Source organism: Myzus persicae, unplaced genomic scaffold (genome assembly GCF_001856785.1).
Source record: "Myzus persicae strain clone G006 unplaced genomic scaffold, MPER_G0061.0, whole genome shotgun sequence".
Taxonomy (NCBI): domain Eukaryota; kingdom Metazoa; phylum Arthropoda; class Insecta; order Hemiptera; family Aphididae; genus Myzus; species Myzus persicae.
The window spans coordinates 195,330-217,794 of record NW_019101471.1 but is presented as its reverse complement, the minus strand read 5'-3'; the positions used below and the strand labels follow the sequence as shown (position 1 = coordinate 217,794).

General features: G+C 30.9%; 2 protein-coding genes and 1 pseudogene across 6 annotated transcripts; 1 reads left to right on the top strand and 2 right to left on the bottom strand.

The window, feature by feature from the left end:
* The first annotated feature begins 1,451 nt into the window (after window positions 1–1,451).
* LOC111029275 lies at window positions 1,452–2,026 on the top strand (annotated as a pseudogene).
* A 2,483-nt stretch (window positions 2,027–4,509) lies between these two features.
* Window positions 4,510–8,417, bottom strand: LOC111029262 (ufm1-specific protease 2-like). Its single transcript, XM_022308225.1, has 9 exons — window positions 8,206–8,417; window positions 7,875–8,081; window positions 7,559–7,795; window positions 6,966–7,170; window positions 6,662–6,901; window positions 6,303–6,455; window positions 5,609–5,735; window positions 5,074–5,327; window positions 4,510–5,010 (listed from the first exon to the last, which is right to left on the bottom strand). Exons 1-9 carry the CDS (start codon window positions 8,251–8,253, stop codon window positions 4,802–4,804), a joined length of 1,680 nt encoding a protein of 559 aa, XP_022163917.1. The 5' UTR covers window positions 8,254–8,417; the 3' UTR covers window positions 4,510–4,801.
* A 2,230-nt stretch (window positions 8,418–10,647) lies between these two features.
* On the bottom strand, window positions 10,648–20,270 carry LOC111029261 (protein bric-a-brac 1). Of its 5 annotated transcripts, none has more exons than XM_022308224.1 (9): window positions 17,775–17,994; window positions 14,844–14,994; window positions 14,602–14,733; window positions 14,265–14,540; window positions 13,965–14,207; window positions 13,763–13,907; window positions 12,913–13,052; window positions 11,971–12,058; window positions 10,648–11,890 (listed from the first exon to the last, which is right to left on the bottom strand). In XM_022308224.1, the coding sequence occupies exons 2-9, from the start codon at window positions 14,985–14,987 to the stop codon at window positions 10,983–10,985; spliced, it is 2,076 nt and encodes a 691-aa protein (XP_022163916.1). In that variant the 5' UTR covers window positions 14,988–14,994; window positions 17,775–17,994; the 3' UTR covers window positions 10,648–10,982. The 5 variants fall into 5 exon arrangements, with proteins under 5 accessions (XP_022163916.1, XP_022163915.1, XP_022163914.1 ...); XM_022308222.1 differs by lacking the exon at window positions 17,775–17,994 and adding an exon at window positions 20,048–20,270 and having other exon boundaries at window positions 10,983–11,890; window positions 14,602–14,766; XM_022308219.1 differs by having other exon boundaries at window positions 10,983–11,890; window positions 14,602–14,766.
* Between the last annotated feature and the right edge of the window lie 2,195 nt (window positions 20,271–22,465).

Below are 22,465 nucleotides of genomic sequence, written 5' to 3'. Positions count from 1 at the left end.
CGAAACTATTAACTGACTACTACAAGTCTTAGCTACAAAATAAAACCCAATACATATAAGAATATAACATAACAAACATTGTTAACATTATTTCTATCGTATAAAATATAAATAGATACATCAAAAATAAAACTATTAAAAAATAATAATAATAATTTGTACTGAGTATTGCGTGCGGGCGTGGTAAATAATTAATTTCATAGTAAGTATTTTAAAAAAACATTCAAATAAGACGGTTAAAAATCGATTTGTATTAGAAGGAAATCCATACAAACATAATATAAGATTTAAGTTAAAAGTTCCGAATAAGTGAAAACATAATTTCCAAAAGGTTTTGCTTTTACTATACTGTCAAATATTTGGGTTTGACCTATATTTGTATTATTATTTTTAATCTAAATACCCGTCATTCATTGTTGTGGACTAAAATTATGGCTCCAAGTTGAATAGATGATTTTTTCCAAAAGAGTGACAGTTGAATTTCACCGTTCTTTGGACACTCGATTTCACAAAGGCTTAATCACGAAGGATATTTTTTTGGTTTCATACATAATCTCCATGGCAATGCATTGTGTTCCAAATTCCAATCTATAGATGATCCTCCATCAACTGTGTCAGTGAAAATATTATTATGAGTGGCTTAACAGATTTTGTCAGTTTAACAAGGTACGCGGCGAATATAGTACGAGTATTGTAATGACAGTAAAATATGTCAATAAATCAATCTAATTAAATAATTATTTAAAATTAAAACTTTTAAATGTTATTAAATATAATGTAATATAACTCAATGAATTTTCCCTTCGAAAAAAAATAACACCTATTTTAAATGTTGATACCTGACAACGATACTGCCGGTCTTACCGTACCTCAGTAATTAGATAAAATAATGGCTGAAATACGGTTACTCGCGGTCTTTATCAGCGGTAACTTTTTAGACGTACTAATACGAGCGCTAAATTATTTTTACTTCTAAGCAACATTGCCAAATGTACAGATTATAGGTGCATGGCAAATATCCGGTTAGGTTCCTATTGTGGAGATCCGTACGTTATTTATTACTTACGATTGCCGATACCAGACAAACTTTCCATCACTGAGAAGTAGGTAATTATATTTTAAACCATATTTTTATATTGGATCTTTTATCTTTATTGTAAATTCCCTCTCGTGTACGATACATTTAAAAACACATACATAAATGTATGGACATTTATAATTAGTGTATGTGAAAAGCAATCACTACCTTTTAAAATTGAAATATTACACATTGATTTTGAAATTGGTGCTATTGAAGCAACAAAAGTAGTTTTTCCAGATGTCATAATTAAAACATGCCGTTTTCACTTGGGACAAGCTTGGTGACGCAAAGTAAGTTGAATCATTATGATTATTTTTAGAAACAATTAATCGAAATCATTTTTCAGATCAATGGTAATACAAAACTAAGAATGGCATACAACGATAAAATAACGATTTACAATATTATGGCTTAAATCATTTTTTGGACTTTCTCTCATCGCTCCAGATGACGTGGAAGATGCTTTTATAGAACTTATAAGTACGTGTCCAAATATTACAGATGGACAACTATTTTCTGACTTTGTTTTGGAGACGTATGTTGCACCTGGTTGTTTACTTCCACCTATTTTATGGGCTAAAACGCCGTCACTAAATCCGAGGTATATATTTACTAATAAGTCTAAAAAAAATATTGTTTACTATATTCATACATTTTCAGAACCACAAATGTGGCTGAAAATTTCCATAGCACATATAACGCCCAGTTCACTAGTGCTCATCCACCGACATTTGTTGTTATGAGTTCCCTTATGGAAACTCAGGCAGAAACCGTCATTAAATGTCTAAATTATCAACCATTTCCAAAGGAATAATCAAGCCGAAATCGAAGGAAGAACTAAAGAAAATCGAATTTATGATTGAGCAATACGAAGAGTATCTAAAAAATAAAACCCCAGAAAATGTACTTGAGGAGTATTTACCCATAATTGGAAAAAGGTATTAGGGTTTAAAATTTAAATTATTTTATTTATAATAATTATTATTTATTATGTTCCTTTATGTCCTTTATGAGGTAGACTGAGTGTGAATATAAAGTATCTGTTTTATTTTGTGTAATAGATTTAACGAAATTTTAATAATGATTTGGGAAAATTTACATTTTATTTATCTATTCGAATATTATAATTTTTATTTGTATATTTCTGAATATTTCTATATATTAATTCGATAACTAATTATAATTAATTGTAGGTACTAATTAGTTTATAATATTATTAGAAATAAATACATTATTTAAAATTATTATTGTTAATATTTATTTTTTTGACCTAAAAAATTGAATTTAGAAGATATCACTTCTGGGCTAGTCGAAAATTTAATTTTTTTATAATAATTATTATTTTGAATTTTAATAATAATTTGGCAACGTCGCATCCAATTTTCACGCGCAATCGTACTTTTTCGAATAGTCAAAAGCATGTTCTTTGTTGTTCCGGCAATGCTTGCAATCGTATGCTCAAAAAGGTAAAACGCGCGCAATCGTACTCCACCGAAAATAATATACCTCGATTAAATGAACCGGATCTCAGTGAATTTATAAGTGTTTAAAGGTTTCCAACCTAGGAAAATTTAACTTTCATCGCTTACGTGTATTATAAAAATAATGATTAATAAATGTTGGTTAAATTGTCGATAACAACGGTAATTACCGGTATGCCGAAAATACCGCCAACCCCAACCTAGGTACTATAATTTATGGTGAAATATTAAAAAGGCGATCCTTACTAACTATTTATAGTTACTAAGTTTCAGCCTTAGATCATATACACTGGATAGAGCTATGGTTTAAAATCTTGGAGCATAGCTGTTCGTGTCCGAAGTCATCACTGCGCATGAGCAAAGTATATAATCTAAGGTTTCAGCACAGATGTATAAAAATACTAGATAGCCGACTTGGATATGATTTTGAAGCCCACAAAATGGCCGAAATTCTCTTATCTAAGAGGTAAATGCTTACATTTTCACAACACTGATATATGATATTTTGTAAACATTCACCTCTTAGGTAAGAGAATCTCGGCCATTTTGTAGGCTTCATAATTTTTACATTGTAGGAATAGGGAGTCGTCTATCTAGTATTTGTATATATCTGTGGGTTTCAGGCTTAGATCATATCATATACAGTATAATATGATCGAAGCTACTTGACTCTTTAGGCTACCTAAGTCGAATATTATCTATCTGATACTCAATACTAACGAAATACATTTTACAAAAATAATTACCTACTAACTATGATATTCCAAACTATAACAAAACACTTAAAATTGTTTATCCTCTAGGTCAGCGTTTCTTAAACTGTGTTCTGTGGAACCCCAGGGTTCCGCGGAGGTCACTTCAGGGTTCCCCGAAACTTGTGGTTTTTTATTCAAAATTTTAAATTTTGACACATAATTATAACTTTTATTGCAAATATTCCTTACATAAAATGATGCATTGAAAATATTGAAACAATGCAGTGGTTCTAATTGTCGAGCTGTAATAATTTATTGTTAAGAGCTCAATAAAAAAAAGCTAAAAAAAGTTGGGGGGTCCACGTTGAAAGTGCACATAAAAAAGGGTTCCACGGATAAAAAAGTTTAAGAAACGCTGCTCTAGGTAATCGCTCCACGAAGATTTAAAATACGATAACTAGACTCTTGAGTCATTTCCTTAATAAAAATGTCGAAAATTAGTACATAACCACACGTCGCACAGCTATTCTTTTAATTTCTTAGCAATTTTTTTCATGTAAATATAACTTTAGACTCTAGTCGCGCAAAAATTTCAATTTACAATTAAGTAAATAGTCGACAATACCGTCAACATTTGAACACGCATAGAAAATGTAGATAGGTACCCTACATGTTAATCATGTGATGAACAGTTCTAAACAAGGGCAGTCTTACTTATTAGTAACCACTAACCAAGGTTACCAAACAATTATTTTAATAATAATAATAACATTTTAATAAATATTTGTACTTTATTTTGTTATTTTTCCCAATTATTTTTAGAAGTACTAATAATTTTTATTTTTGACCTCTTGAAAGTACCATGTACTAAAAAAGTTCTATTTACCACCAGAAACCCACCTCAAAGTTAATAATCAAAACACTTTCTCTACGAGAAACGCAAGAAACAAATTTGTTTAACACGCTGGAGGATTAATACATTCATCACTTTGATAAGTATCTAAAAATCATCTTATAGTCCCTTAACAAAAATTGTTTTCAACTATATGATGAATGTTCAATCTCAGCTACACCCTAACTCAGAAATGATAAACTCCAATATTGTTAAAACAAAAACAAACTTGATAGCCGATGGATACTTGATTAATAGTAAATTATCTAAAAATTTACAAGTGTTGTACTCAAGAACATAATTCTCTTATATAATGGTTTACTAAATTAAGAACACTAAAAATCAAATATACGTGTTTAATTGACTTGTTTTTAAGATATATATTTAACCATAAAACAAATGATTACCTAAAATCACAGTCGTTTAATAATTGGAATAATTGTTGAGAACAGTGAATTTAATATTTTAACTAAATTTCTTACCAATATTATTTTCCTGTTTTGTAAAATAAAAAATGTTTAATAATAATGTTTCAATTGAGTTTGACACATAAGTGCATTATGAAAATAATAACAATATAATATAATGAATAGTTATAAATGTTATAATTAATAACAGTACAAAATAAAATCGAAACTTTAAAATTTTTATATTAAATGCCATTGAAACTCAAAGGTAAACAAAGATTATAAAATGTATCTTTTTTCCAAAATGAAGCTTCCTTCCAACAAACTCCTTTACCGTGAATACTTTTTATATTGTCAGAGCCTGTATAGTGAGGATCCAAAACCAAAAACTTAACTTCACCCAGTTCTTCATTGATGTCTACTCCTAAAATAGTGTGAGCAAGTACTCCGCCACCTACAACATATATAAATATAAATTCATAATATTATGAAATTATACTAATATTACTTCTATTACCTATCATCACAGGAGTTCCATGTCTATCAAAGTGTTCAGACAGCTCAAGACACACTGAATTTAATGTATCACCTTGCCTCAAAGACATTATTCGACATGTCACATCTAAATGTGCATTTAGTACAAAAGAAACTTCCATTGAACCAATCCATTCACTAGAACCAACAAATGGTTTATTTTTGTCGCCCAAATCAACTAAAATTTGTTGTATGTCACGAATGGAAGGCACAGGTTTATTAGTCCATCCTTGCCACCTATTAAGAAATGAAAAATAATAAAAATAACAAAAATTTAATTTAATTTGTCAATTATTAAATTTAAAACACTTTTAAAATAGGAGAGAAATTTTAAAAAAATATGTGCAATAACTAAATCTTTTATTACTGATATTGAATATTCATAAATAATATAAATTATAGAAAAATAATACCTGCTACACATTTAAACTAATTTGAAATTATTTGAAAGATTTAGTAAAAATATTTTATAAACTATATGATTTTAATTATAATGTATTTGCATTTAAAATACATACTTAAACCAAGAATATAATGTTTGTAAAGATCGGTAAGCACAACCCCACTGATGATCGTTAAAACCACCTTGACCATAGTGATAAAATGTGTATGTACCCTGAATTAGTGATTTTTTTCCATTTTTTACTAGAAACATAAAATATATTAACAAATAAACACAATAATAACTATAAAGATGATAGAAAACAATTGAACAATATAAAATGCAATTAAGTACATCTATAAAATCAAAATAAGTTAACAAGATAGTTAGAGTAATTAAAATCATATTTTTTAATAAAAATTAATCATTTGTTGATACTTTTTACTTAAAAAATGATTTTTTTATATTATAAATCTCCCTTAAAACCTCAAACACATGTTTCAATACCTATACTCACATTAACCTCATTTATAGTATATAAAACATCAAAAATATTAAATTAATTTTTTGTTGATTTTTTGTACTGTTATTTCTTCTGTTATTGTTGCTCCAATTTCATATTTGAATTACCTTTGATTTATTTCTATTCATATCCATGTCACATCCCCTCATAAACAAATTATCCATTCTTCTGAGCAGTTCTTGTAACTCTTCCTCTGTTCCCAAGCTCAATGTTATGTTGCTGCCTAAACGTACACAGTTTGCAAGTAATAGATACCTAACGCCTTAAGCCATCTGATAATAATAACACATTTTTTTCTATAACTTACTTCCTGAAGGAGACAGGCCTTCATGTACATTTGTTAAAAGTCCATCATCATTCACAGGTGGCTTAGCATCAAATTCATAAGCATTTGATATACGAAACAATGGTCTATCCATGGACAAACGAAAAGCATTGTGTAATTTTTTTCTTAAATTACCTATGAAAACAAAATTAATTAACTGTAATTAATTTATAAACATAAAATTGGCATTAACATCATATTTTACAAGCTAATTCTTAAATTCATTATTGTTATGTGTTCTTTACAAATCATTTTTTAATAGCTTAAATTTAACATTTAAAAATGATTTTCTGTAAATAAACTTTAAATAAAAAATTATTATTAATTTACATTCTACATACTATATGAATCTATTTGATTGTGTGAACAGACAATTGTTACAAAATGGCACAATGTATCAGGCAAGAAATGATGAACAGCTGGGAGATCCTTGGGATTTGATACCAAAAATGATTGAATTGATTGAACATTCTTGACTAAACTATCATAAATCAGAGTGTATGCCTGTGTATATGTGGTCCTCTTAGGAACCACACACAAAGTGTCTAGCTGACAACAAACAAGTTCTTCATCAAAAGGTTCTAAAAAAAACAACATATTTTCAAGTTTTCCATTAACTTTAAATATGTTTAATCTAAAATGTACCATTCGTTTGATGAATTATAGGGAAATCAGATATATCTGTGTTTTCGGTTGGTGCATTTGATAAATTTTGATACACAGATATATTTAAAACTTCATAATCCAACTTATTTGATTTAACTTTAATTTCACCAATAGTTTTGTTTTCTTCTGATTTTCCCAAATACTGTTTACTTTCTTTAATATAAAAAAGTGGTTTTAAACCAATCTAAAACAAATAAAATATTTTTAATTTGTAATTATTGCATAAATATTCAAATTAGTTTAGTTTAGTAAGAATTGAACTTTAAAGTTTAAATTCAAAATTTATAAAATATTAAAAAAACTCAGGTTGTATCTCACAATATTTTACTATTGTAGTTACTCTTCTAGTTTACGCCTTTATGGTATAAACTATAAATATAATGATTCATTAACTAATTTTATTAGTTTTATTAATTGTGATTGAAAATTGAAATCCCCTTTAAAAGCAAGTTCTATCCCCAGTAATATTCAATGTTACCACTTATCAGAATGACAGGAATTATTAGATGTTGTTATTATTATTTGCAGTGTTAATTTATTATTAAAATAAACTAAAAATCTGATAAACATACCTTTTTTTCTAATAAGCTTGCAGTATATAATGGGTCACAATCATTTATTTTTCTATCAAGTTCCAATTTCATACAAGTTCTGAAATATAGTAAATTCTTGTTTAATTCCTCTTTTATTTGAACTTGAAACTCGAGTTTTTCAGATTGAATGGCATTATCAATTTTTTTTAACTCCCAAAGTTTTACTTGTGAACCAACTGTGTTTAAATAAAGTGAATAATTTTCATTAAATTGGTCCTAAAATTTAATAAAATAATAAAAAATTAATATTTAATAGCCAATAATAACTGGTTGAGTTATGTAGGTATGAATGTACATTATTCAAATACTCCTGGACGTTTTCAATTAGATCCGCATTTCCGGCCAAACCACAGGTGGTCAAATTGTGAGGATAGTTATCGTCTACATTGAAAGACGAATCCACAAAACCAATTATATAGGTTTTGAACACATTGTCTTCATTGACGTTAACCCCTAGCAAAACAAATTCATTGATTTTTGACAAGCCATTTTTCTCCAGCACCTATGTAAAATGTAACACGTTATTGGTTATTAATAAATAATAAATTTTAAATTAGGAAACATTTTTGTATTTTAAAATGTTAATGCAACTTTCCAATCACAGTACAAAAGAAGGTTGACATTACCTGCAACACGTCTTTGCAAATGACTACTTCACGACAGATCGCGTCCATTATGTAAAAGAAAAGACGATCAGAACTACAAAAATCTAACGACTACTTAAAATGAACACTCGCTAAACACGTTACACGTCATCTTGATTATTGGATAAAAAGCCAATAGTGACTGTCTACTAATAAGTCTTATATCTATTGGCGAAATCGAACACCGCAAGAAATGTTATCACACAAAAATGTTATCTCATTTATCCACAAAAAAACCATGGATAATATCACAGAATAAATATCTATGAGAAAATTGGAGGGTCCCACCATAGAACAATTTTATATGTCTATGGAAGGTCCTGAAAAAAGGAAATTAATAAAATAATGAGAATTGAAAATTTATTGTGTTTTCTAAAAATCATATTTTTGATGAACACTAGTCATAGAATATAGATAGAACCTATTGACACTAGTCAATGAGTCACAAGAGTAATATTTTATGGAATTATTTTTTGTAACTATTGAATATTTTCTTATCGTAATTTTTTTCCTGATTTTAAGAGGGCACGGGCTATTAGATTAATTTTTCTCTGAATAAATTGCTTACTGCTTAGGTATCTTTAATTATTAAATTCATAACTCTTAATGCAATATATTCTTATTCGATATACGCACATATCATACGTCTCCATAGTCCATAGTTCATTGTTCACTATTCATACCTAAATGTATATACTCTAACCTAAGACAGACTACAGAGTCACGATTAAAGATATATTTTTTATATGGGGACTAGAGTACTATTATTTTTTAGGACAGAAGCATAGTTTGAATGAATAAGTACTAATCGCAACCATGGTCCTTAGGATAGGACTTAAGATCTAACGTTGCCTAAATTAACAAACTACAATCAAGTAATGGGTGCCAATCTCAATTACAATTGATGTCTAATATGTCCTGTACTATTAAAGTATATCTACAAACTTAAAAAATATAACTCAATCATAATTTAAGCATAGGTCAACCAAGTTTGGTATTTTTGTCATCAGTAAGCAAAGTTTACACCTAACAGTTTATTTCTCTAGTCACAGCAGCTTTGAGCAGAGCATGGAAACAAACTATATAATCTAACAAACTTGATGAGATTTGATTTGTTATTCATTTATTATATACCTAGGTCAAAGGATCGCAATCCACAGTTTTTTATTTTATTGGTCTATTAAGTATTGACTTTATAGCCGTGGATACAAAATAATTCTAATAGAAGGTTCCATAAGAATAATTAGATGTTCTGTATATTTGCAAACAAAACTTAAGTACCTACACTTTATAAATTAATATTACAATATCATGTTTACAAAACAAATTAAAATTGAGTTTGTGTCTATTCAAATATATAACAATAAATAATAATATTTACCAATTATTTTGGATTGCATTTTAATAAGTCTTATGTACCTAATAAATAAAAAAATTAATCACTTAATGTTTTAAAAATCCAATTAGACAAATAATGCAATTTAATGCATTTAACTAACACTGAAATTAAATTTCTTAAATCATAATTATCAAATAATTATAACATAATCATGGTTTCAGTTGCTTCCATAAAAATTAAAAATTATAATACTGTAAAGTATTGCCTTCCATTCATCTATATCATTATTACTATTATATATATATATACATATAGTAGTACTTCATATTTACCATTATTTTAATTCTTGGTAAATTTTGGTTAGTTCAAAATTATGCCTCTATTATGTATTTATCTCTAGTATTTAAACCAAGACGTAGTAAAATAAATATTGATTTTTAAAATTACATTTATCAACAGTATTTAATATGAAAAATAATAACTTATGTATTATGATACATGAATTTAAAAAATACTAAATTCTTTAAAAATTCTTGTTTTAATAAAAATAAACAGTTAAAGGTTAAAATCTTAAACACATGCAAGATTTTTTCATGAAATGTGCAGAATAATTTTAGTAGGGATAACTTTAGACTTTTTTAGTTTAGAGTGTATATCATATAAAAATTAAGATATTTGATATTTTAGATGTATTGATTTCACAATAAAATGTTATTTTATTCTAGACTTTTCCTAGATAAAAAAAATCTCAAAGTATCAACTTTTAGAGAAGTTTCTAGTAGAAAATTGTATGTTCTTTGGTAGGTTAAATATAGAAATTTTAAAACTATCAGTAAAAAAATTTAAAAAACAGTTTTTGCTATTTTATACATTTGTGAGATGGAGATAAGTGATAACATTCGTCAACAGCGTCCTCTTAACATATCCATTACAGACACTGCTCTACTTAGACCTCGTGTACTCCGAGTGCATGACTATGGTTAAAAACTAAATATAGTTTTATAATAACTAATCAATCCAGTTTGACAATATTAAAAAGAATATTTTATGTTCTTTCCACCGAATAAAGTATTAAAAAAAATTCATTTCACTTACATAGTCTTTTTATTTTGGATCTTATTATTATTTTATTTAGGTACTATGTTCACTATATTGTAATGCAAAATACATACAATATATAAACTACAGTGTACTAAAATAGTATTATAATTTTGTCAATTTAATATTAATATTTACATAAAAACCTACAACAGACATTATAAGAGATCAAATAAAAACATTGAATAACAAAAATGTTTTCGCTGTTTAAATATCACAGATAAATTTTAAAAAAAAAATACAACCATCAGACTTATAAATTATTACAGTGAATACTTGCAGTTCAAACACATCACAATGGCTGCAAGTATTTTACTTCATCTCAACTAGTGGTTGAATGAGTTGGATGTTGTTGGTACATTTGAATCTGTGGCGCTGGATATTGAACCAACATTATTTGGGACACTGGTGTAGCCTGAACTTGCTGATTCGCCTGTTGTTGTTGCTGCTGTTGTTGTTGTTGTTGTTGTTGTTGTTGTTGAATGTGCTGTTGTTCGCCTTGTGTATCTGAATCAATCATATCATCACAATCATCATCTGGATGTCCTGCTCCATATTTCACTCTTTTGAAACGTCCGTATAACGAAGAATAAGGTAGATTATAATGTATAGCTGCCTGATTAATACTCATATGACCTAATCGCACGGATTCCAAAGCTTCCATCATAGCTTCCTCAGACCATGGGGTAGGATTGCTGCGGGACAATTCAATTTTCTCGCGCTTACACCGGCCATACAGTGTACCAGAAGGTATACCATAGTCGGCTGCTGCTCGTTGCACAGTTGTTTGACCAGTTCGTATAGCATGCAATGCCTGGTCTAACTGCTCTTGACCCCAAGATGTTGGTGCCGCATTGAATGGAGCCGCTAATCTAATGCCTTCCCGCCGAGCAATCTTGTATAATGTACTACTAGGTATGCCATAAGCTTTACTAGCTTTATTTGCAGAAATAGTTCCAGTGCGGAGAGCATCTAATGCAATGTTTAAAGCTTCATCATTCCAAGATTTAGCTGGTCCGTCTTTTTTAGGAGTATCTATACCAGCTCGATGAGCTCGCTGCCACAATGTTGTAGAAGGAATCCCAAATGTTATGGATGCTTTAGTCAAAGACATATTATGTGAACGTAATGCCTCTAAGGCGTTTTCCATATCATCAGCTGTCCATCCTTTGCCACTATTTGTACCATACGGTTTACTAATATTGTTACTAGAACCATCTTCACTGACATCTGTAATTTAATAATTGTATATAACTATGTAAGTATACAAAGAAATGGAATCACAGTATAAAATATTTTATTTAAAGTACCTCCTGTATTAGAAGAATTCGGTAGTAAGCCCAAAAGTTCAGGTGTTATCATCATTGTATGCATTGAATTGTCTTCATCATTTATATTCTACAAGTATAAATATTGTTAATATCATAAAATAAATAATTGATAAACTATAATATAGCATACAGGATGATTTTTTAAGCGTGCTCACCCTCCATTTTCCATTTAATAGTACATTTATACAAATTCTGATTTTTAGAATTTTTAAGTAGACCTAAAGACTACATTTTCTAATTTCTGATATTTTTGTTCTACTAAAGGAGTACTATTGTGGAAATACAAGCTTCTTTTTTTTTAAATGAGAACCCCTCTTGGGTACTGAAAATTATTTAGAGGATGATTTTTTTGAAAATATTGGTGTATCTAAATCCAAATTCTAATGAGTAATTTCTGAGTTATTAAAATGTTTAAACTGAGGTCTAAGGATCATAATCCTTACAAATGATTTTATAAAAATAAAAAAAATACATGATTGTTAAATGTAATATTTATTATACTTGGATCAATTTCACAAGTTATTTATATTGATGGATCAATAGTATTTGCTAACTTTTTCAAATCGACTAAGCCCCCTTATCTACTTAACCCATTAAATAGACATATTATCATTAAAACACAAAGTTACATTCAAAAACTAGTAGCTTGAATTTTGATTAGGATTTAGGATACATTAAAATTCTCAAAAAAAACATCTATTTAATGATTAAAAATGAATAAGAAAGGTTCCTAATAAAAAACTGAAATTTGTGTTGTCACAGGATCATCCTTAAGGTACAAAAAATATCAATGCTTTGAAAAATGGTTTTCAAATGTATTTAAAAATTTCAAAAATCTTAATTTTAATATATGCATAATTTAAGCATACACATAGGATGAGCATGCTTGAAAAATCATCATGTAAAATGAATTATTATTACACGGTCATTAGAATGTTGTCTCTCTATTCCAATTGCATCTGATGATTGATCAATAGTACGAAGTGTTTCAAATTTAGCACTTTCAAATTTTCCTTCACTTCCATCACTTCTCATCATATCATTTGAACACGATGTACCAACTAAAAATAAAATATAACAAGCATTTTATATATATATTTAGTTATGCATTAAATACCAAATGATAAACAACATTAATTAAGAGTTAAGAATAGAAACTATGGGCAAAATATAATAGTTACTTTATTAATTAAATTTTAAAAATTCAACCTAAGACTAAATTATAAAATATGTTATAGTGGATATATAAGTACTGTATTATAATATAGAATGGACATTCATGGGCTGTTGTCTAGCTTATAGACTCAAATTAAATTGAATTAAACTTGGCTATGTTGTCTCCACTCCCTTGGAGTAATACTTGTAATAAGACAAAAACTTATAAATCTTAATGATAATTATATCAAATAAGCCATTGAAAAGGACAGATATGAAATGTTATCACCACTATTTGGAGCGAAATAAGAGAACAATTTTGAATTAATGGAAAATACTTTAATCGTGAATATAGCGTGAGTGTAAAGGTAGAAAGCGAGAAAATAAGTTTTAAACAAACTCATTTCTGAGTTGACATTTATACCTTAATTCCTTCCTCATTTAAAAATGCTGAGTACAACACTTATGACAGCTCATGCCGTATTAAGTAATATTACTACTAGTCTTATTAGTTATTTTAGTTGCTACTAAACATATTAAAACAGTGGAACTTTTTTCTATAGTTGTATTAATTCAAAAATTCAAAATTATCTCAATCATTTTTTAAACATATTACCAGCCATATCTCTATGTGTAGGAGTTGATGAGGGACTTGTATTATTTTTTACTGGTACAGGTGTTGCCCTTGGACCAACAGGCTGTATATCCGGCGTAATATCAGCTTCATTTACTGTCATAACTGGACCTGTTGTGATAATCATCTGAAAATTTATAAAATTTATAAAATTTATAAAATTAATGATGTATTAATATTTTACTTGTGAATGGGTTTGAACAGCAGCTTGCTGCAACTGTGATTGATTTGTATGTTGTGTTACATGGCTCATTTGCTGTGGTTGCTGTTGTGGTAGAGGTATGTGAACTATCTGGGACTGTTGTTGAGATTGTAAACTTAGTGTAGGATGTGGCTCTAGTATGACCACTGGTAAATCTGTTAGTGTCGACTTCATTTCTTTCTCATCATCTTCAGTTGATGTTGCTACAGTCATGCAATGAATAGTCTAGAAAAAAAAAACGTTAATTAATAAATTATTATTTGTTTCATATTGAATATTTACATTCATAGATTTGTTTTCTTGATCAACACTGATAGGCCCATAACCAGATTGTTCAATTCGATAATAACTCCGATTAAACTGATCCTGCTGAATTTGATTAGGGCTCAATTTTTTTGAATAAGGAGAAGTTCTGCGTTGTAATTTTGTGAACACTCTTCCGCCACTTTTTAATGGTCCTAGAGGAGTTACTTCCGCAACAATAGATGTATCACGTTCATCTTCAGGCACTTCACATAGTCCTTTAATCTTTAACTGGTCAGCTGTCTTGAGAAGAGACTGTAAATATAATTAACTGTATAGTTACATTCTGCTTTTACACAAGCTTTTTTTGACTTACTTGTAATTCAGCTTGAGACACATCAATCTCACCTCTATACACAAACTCTATTATGAACTTAAGATCGTTAAAACAAACATCATAAGGCAGTATAATGGTTGGATGTTTACATGGGTTATCCATCAATAGTTTCTGGAAGTATGACGAACAAGCCGATAAAACAACCTATTACGCAATTGAATGTTTATCAAAAATGCATAAAACAAAGACAAAAAAAAAATCAAATTTTTTGAATCATTTACTTTGTGTGCTTTAAGTGTGCTCTCATTGCAAGCAAGAGTAACGTCAACAAATGATTCATTTCGAAGAAGCTGATGAAACACAGAGGTCATATTTGATTGGTAATTGTTCCATCGCAGACAGTAGTGCTGGCCATTAACTGTCATTGTACTTCTGAAATATTAAAAACTAGATTTTTAAACTGGCAATACATATAGTCTATATTTATTGTATTCACAATAACATTACAGATTTGAATAAAAATTAATATAAAAATAATAACCTATTAACACTTTATATCTGTAGTGTTTAGTAGTTTTGGTTGAGACTAGATATTTTCCAACGCCCATTATAGAATAATTATTAATTTTTTTATTTCGGTTAAAATTCAATCATTTTTCTTAGAACCAAGTAATAACTATAGTTCTAATTTTAACATATTAATGTTCATATTTTGTTCAAAAAAAATCATATTATGTATAATATATTTTTAAAAATGAGAAAAAATTGTTTGGAAAAATAAAATAGTTCTTGGTAAATTTAATTTGATTATAAACATATATACATTTTTTATAGTACTAACAATTCATAATTAGTTGACATCTCAGAAAAGAAAATATGCCATTATTACATTATTTAATTTCTAAACAAACGTTTAAATTCTCAAGATTTTCTTTATTTTTAATCCATATTTTATTGATTTATAAATTATTATCTTTTTTTTATTCGACAGAATTATTTGTATAGTATCATCCGTTGGACAGTTTAATCTCAAATTTCCATAATTCAGAAAAAAATAATTTAAGCGTTCATAAGCTCGTGAACGAAGTCCAGTGGGCATTCCATTAAAAAAAAATCAATAGTCAGTTACCACCCAAAAATTAACTCGAAGGGACCACGCGTTTAACTTTTGTGTGTGGGTGTTCATCGTAGTATCTGAAGTTTATTTTTAAATAATTTTTTTTTTATTAGTACCTACTGAAAATGTAACATAATATCTATTATTATAACAATAAAAATAACCAACAAAAAACCAATAATGCTTTATAATAGGTTTTTTAAAAATGTAATAATAATGAACGGAATTATACTTTAAACATATCATTTTATAATATTAGAGGTACGTTTACCTACTAGTTAAATAAGAATTAATGTAAATTAATAGAAGTTTATAAATTGAATCTGTTTTTGTATAATAAAATTAATTCTAAAAATAGGTTATTGCGTAGGTATGAGAGCATCCGCCCATATAAATAATTAATGCAGTGCCTAAAAATAAATTACACTTTTAGTTTTTTCGCCATGATCTAATATTATACAATATTATGGTAATTAATTATACATCTGTTTAATTCTAATAAAAATCAATAAAGACAAAATAGTATTAACTCCAAACAAGACGCCAAAACAAACAACTTTAACATTCTACAAAGAAATAAAATACCCCGGGCGAGAAATCGGTACAACAGTTGATATAATTAATATTAATATTGTATTACATTGAAACGAATGTTAGCGCAAAACAACAATGTTCTGACATCCATTGAATAACTGAAACAACTAAAGAGTAATGGGACGACGATATTAGAGGAACGAAATTCTGTTAGGACAGCAGTATAATAAAACTACTATAATAGACAATTACAACGAAAGTTCTATCGTTTTTTTTTTTTTTCGTGACGGATGAAAAATGTCTTAAAATTTTTAAACACAATAACAATGTGGGTGGGCCGTGGTTCTGGGATTTACGAGATATTACGTTCGATAATAAACGATGTTCGAGGTGGAATTATAACGAAAACAGAGAAAAGCGACCGTCAAACAATATTGTAGTGCTCAGGCGGAGCACATCGTTATTTATAATGACGTGTGTGTTCCAAAGACACGGCGACGTGGGATGTATTTTTTTTTCGAAACAGTTTCTGGATGGAATCTCTATTGTGTTTCATAGCGGCGTGCTCGGAATGCACAATAATGCTGAGCGAAGAGATACAACAATTATCGTTATCCGGATGCCCACTACCCACCTCGGGGAGAGAAACGAAAAACGAAAATTACCACGAACGGCACGAACACGCCCGGGCCAGAGGAGACGATCGATTTTGCAAGACCCGGCCGGCCGGGCGGGCCGGGCGTGCTGCAGGGAGGGGGGTGGTCGATACCCAAATAACCGTCGACGTCCACACCCAACCTGTACCCGGGGATCGTGGAGAACGGAAAACGACGTGTCGCCGGGTCGTAAAAGACGCAAAATCATCAAAAACTTGTGACGAGTATCAGATAATATTGTCGTTGGGTACCCATCGTTATTGCTGGGAACGGCGCTCGGTGAGAAAAGACGAAATGGGTGAGAAGCGCAAGTGGCAAGAACCAAAGCGGTGGTTAAAACAGTGGAAAACTGGAAAATGGAAAAACGTTTATCGCTCGGTGCTCTCCTAATACATGCCACCCACCCACCAGGTCTTCGAGGTTCTAATGCGGGCGAGAATGACGACAGAGCCTCGCGCGTCGCGTGTAACAAGCCGGACGACGACGGCTTGCCGGCACGCTATCATAACGATATTATGTGGTTCTCCGCGATTCGCGGCGCGGTCCCTTCACGCGTAATATTATTGTATTTGAAAATATTTTATTATTGTTATAAAAACCGCCCTACGGGCCACGACCACACGGTGTGAAATCGCCTCCGCCGAGCGATGCGTGCACACAGCGGGACGGCATGTGGGTGGGTGGGTATTTGCGGGGGAAGAGGGTGCTAGAGGTTGGTGGCAGAGAGGTAACGCGCACACGGACGTGGGAAAAAAATAAAACGAAAAATAAATAGACGGCATTTTTTTTGGGGGGGGGGGGGGGGAGAGAAAAAAAAATAGAAATAAAAATAAAATGGAGAGGAAAGAATGTTTGTACAACGCAAACGCCGGCGACGGCGGCGGACGCGATTTTTACATACTTACACGGAGTTTCCAAACAAGGAGGAACGGACAATTTGAACGGCCGGCACAAAGCGGGAACTGATGATAAGCCTACATTTCGTTGTCGACCTCGTTCGTTCCGTTGTGCGCTCGCGTTCGCGTCGCCGCCGTGGCGTGTACGACGCGCTCGCCGCCGAATATCCCGGTTACCCGCCCGCCATCGTACCGGTTGCCCTGGCAACCCCGAGCGGATCACCATTTCCACCCACCCACCACCACCCACAACACGAGCATGGAACAAGTAACGTGTAACGACCGACCGTCGTGGACGGGTGGACGGACGGCGGCGACCAAGAATGACGGTAGGAAGAGAGAGTTGTTGCCGACGACAGTTGGCCGGCGTGCCGTATTTGGTGTGTGTGTGTGTGTGCGCGCGCGTGTGTGGTGTGTGTGTGTGTGTATGGCGCAGAGAATTCGCTGGAACGACGTCGGTGGCGACGAGTTAGGGGAACTACGGTTTGCGGGCTGACGAACGTTGTTCGGCCGAACCGCCGAAAACGAGTCGATGAGCATTGCTGGGCCTCACACTACTTCTCTCGACTAATTCTCTTGATGTAAATTGTATGTGCCTGCCCGTTCATGACGGTGCGTGCGTGAGCGTTTCGAGGAACGGACGACGATAGCAAGGCGGCGGCGCACCGAAAATCAATGAATAATAATATTATCATCGTCGGGCGACGGTTGACGGGACGGGAGAACAACCACGAAAATTGTTGTTGGGGCGTCAAGGCGGCCGACGCGGAAATATTCATTTTGAGAATAGTTTATAATAATATCTTGAACGACAGTAGTAGTACTGTACTACTGTCCCAGTGCCGCAGTAACGTTAACGGCACCGTACGGTGGGTCGGCCGACACGTACTCGGAATGTACAATTACAATAAATCGTCATAATATAAACCAACGACAACAATAACGATTATTATAAGTATGGGGCGAGATTTGAAAAATGACGAGTGGTGTGATGTGTTTATGGTGCAGTACGAAATCTCCGCGTAGTGCGTGGATTCTATTCTTGCCCATCAAATAATCCCCTCGGGCTGTGTGTTGTGACCTACGTTTTTCCATAATTGCACCGCCGTCGTAGTCCTATTGGCTATCGGTGTTGGCTTTGATAATAATTCGTGTCGTTTGCCGTTAATGCTTTAGCGGAAATTGTAAGGCTTAGCTCCTCAAAAAAATAAGGGAAAATCAATAGTATTCCTTTACATAAAAATACTGTCCAAATCGTTCTTAAAGAAATATTGGTAAATATTTTCAATGAAGTGCTCGGTGAAGGAACGCCCGCCGACCCATTATTACCAAACTAACTTTTAAAAAAACTGGAGAGCTTGGTTTCTGTTGCTCGGTCAGTTTAAATTCAATAAATCACTATATTTGAAGAACATTTAACCCACCTTCCCAATAATAGTATTCAGTTTTCCCCAATACGATTATTTTATAATACGAACAAAAATGTCCGGTGCAGGCAGTTCTATTTTACCGTACACGAGTTACAAGTGTATTGAGAATTCCGGACAAACATTACTCATATTACTATTTATAGACGTGTGCCTGTTAACACTTTAATATCATGTACCTAAAAACACATTTTTCAGAGCAACTGTAACTGTTTATAAAACACAATATTTGTCTTCATATTTGTTGTTGCACACGCGACCTTATTAGTTATTTACACTTATTTCAATTTACGTCGTACGTGTTGATGTCGATTTTGCCGTTTTACCTATAGGTGTTAAATAATTTTATTCGTCTTTACTTCAAGAAGTAAATGGTGTATAATACACCAAAACAGTAATTACGCTGTGGATAATGTTATCGTAATCTAAACCCAAATAGATTTTTTTCATCGATAATTCGATATTGTTTTGAACTAAAGTAAACTCGAAGGCTTTGTATATATACGATATTGCGATAGTGCGATAGTACACTCGATTTATTGCTAAATTAATGTCATCAGTCTTTAGCAAAACTTGTATGACAATAATCATAAAGGTAAACAAAATAATTGCCTGTTGAAGTAGGCACACGATAAAGATAATGACGGAATAACACGACGCATAAAGTGTACATAATAATCTTTAACAATAAAACGACAAGACAAAATGTCTGAAACCTAACGTAAAGTTTTGTAATTTTACTATATTATGACAACGGGCCATAAAAGAACGAACGTAGGTCGCTGCTTCGGAGTGACGCATCATGCGCATACCTCAAATCCATTTTTTTTAATTATTATTTTAGTTTCAACTTACTTTTACTAACGCGTTGTAATCGTTGTATGGTCGTCAAAAACAGACGAAGAGTCGGTTTTAAATATCAAAATACTGTTCGAAGAATTTCGTTACATTCTACACAGCTTTTCGAGTGTACAACTCACAGACGCTAAAGATAAGAGATGAGTACTGTATTACGAGTGCGTCAACAGTAAAACAAACAAAAAATGTGAAAATAATGTATAATTATTAATAATAACACCCGTTCGCCGGCATTAGTCGCGCAATACGTTTTGAAGTAGACAGTACCGCACGGCGAGTAGAAAAATATAGTGCTCCGTTAGTACGCGACTACCGCGTTTTTCACAATAATATTAAGGTCGATTCTGGTTAATACCGCTCGCTAGATACGTTTCACAATGAATAGGCGAAACAAATCGTAGCAATGTGCCTGTTATTTAAATATATTATAGGTATTTATGTACACACCATTTACTATAGCCGTCTGAATTCGTTTAGCCAAAGGGCGATCTGACGATCGTCACAATTCACAAATCTTCGTATTAAGATATAATATGAAAGACATAATATTAATGTCATCGGCGTATAATATTTTAACATAAAAACAGTCAACACCCTATATAGTAACGGTGTGGTGACCGTGCACAGTCGACGAGGATTGGCCTAAAATTTAAATAAATCATTCTGCGTACGTGACGCGTACAACCATATCAGAATGAATAATATAGGTAAAATATTGTAGACCGTGGCGTCCGTCGATCAACGACGGTAAATAATCATTCGATCAAGTCCAACTACGAATAAATTAATATATATCGGTCTCGTACGGGACACTGATTTCGTTGTGATTGATAAGAAAAAAATAACCGATAGGAATGTGTCCGACACGTCGGTGGTTCAATTCACAGAGTAATAATATTCAGTTACACTAAAATACAACGCCGGGAATTGTTTACCGAAACGGTTTTGTGGACGAATAATATTGTAATAATAATAATAATAATAATAATTTAACCGTTGGTAAAGTATTCCAACGTCAAACAACAACAATCTCGCGAAAACACGATACCTAATCAAAATTAGACAACCCATAACTGGAATCTAGACTGCAGATAGTTAATCGTTTCAATAGCAAACATTTTTCTAAACTACTAAATATATAGATTAATTATTTTATTAATATTGAGGTAACGCTTTTTTATAATATAATGAAAATTATGTCTACAAATATTATAAAATTATAATACATATTTGTTTATACATTATAATTAGTACTTTTTACCATAATATTTCTAATGGTTTATTTATGCAATGTTCTACTTTGATTCATTTCCCGATATAAACCATTTTTCAATGAAAAAAAAACTAAAAAATGTTTGGAAAATTCGTAATCACCATTAATCTAAAATGATATTAATATTCCATTTGAATACAATAGTAAATAATTTATAATAGGTATACATCCGCATAACATCATTAATTGTTCGTAGGTAATTAAAATTTAAAATAATAAAAATTCATGAAATGCCAAACATATTAGTATTGGTAATTACAATAATTTATAATACTACGACACATTTAAAATGTACAGCTATTTTTTTTTCGCTTATCCGTATACACTGTACTCTGTAATACTCTACAGTGGACACTAAATAAAATGAACTTCTCTGAAAATATTAATTAATAATTATAAAATACAGAAAACAGATGGAGCCACTTATTCAGAAATTTTAAAAATAAACTGTGAAAACTACGAGTTACGACCGATATAATATGACGATAAAAATAATATGTTCAAGCGTATTTATGTTGAATATATTAAAAAATAATAACCCTGAACTGAATATTTTTAATATAAGAATGGAACAGGATTATACTTCAGTATTTTGTTTTTAATTCAACTTATTTTTGTAAACAAATAAGACCAAGTCATAACTTATAACTTATAAGTCATATTTTAATTTTTAACCTATTTTCAGCTTAGAAGTTTGATTAAACTATGTTAGTAAATAAAATATAAACAAATGATATGAATGATGAGTATTAAACGAAATTAAGAAATACCTAATACTTATTAAGCGTCGGCCTAACTCATGATTTGGCGCCCGGCATAATAATTTGTAATGGACCATTGTAGAAACGAATGCAAAACAGATCATTACCATTTATCATGATATACGTTTTAAAAATTGTTAGATGTTTTAAATATTTTATAACATTTTTAGGTTAAAAATATCATAACTTAAGGTAAAATTGATGACTAAAAACTAGTATGTTTAAATGATTGATAGGAACGGCTAAGTCCTTAGTCCTTGGGGCCACGCTCTTATATTTTAGGAAATAACCCGTATCCAGTAAAATAATATTGGCCATTTCTGCCATAGCCCTTTTACGCCAAAAACGAAAAAGGGGGTTGAAAAAAATTAAAATATTTAT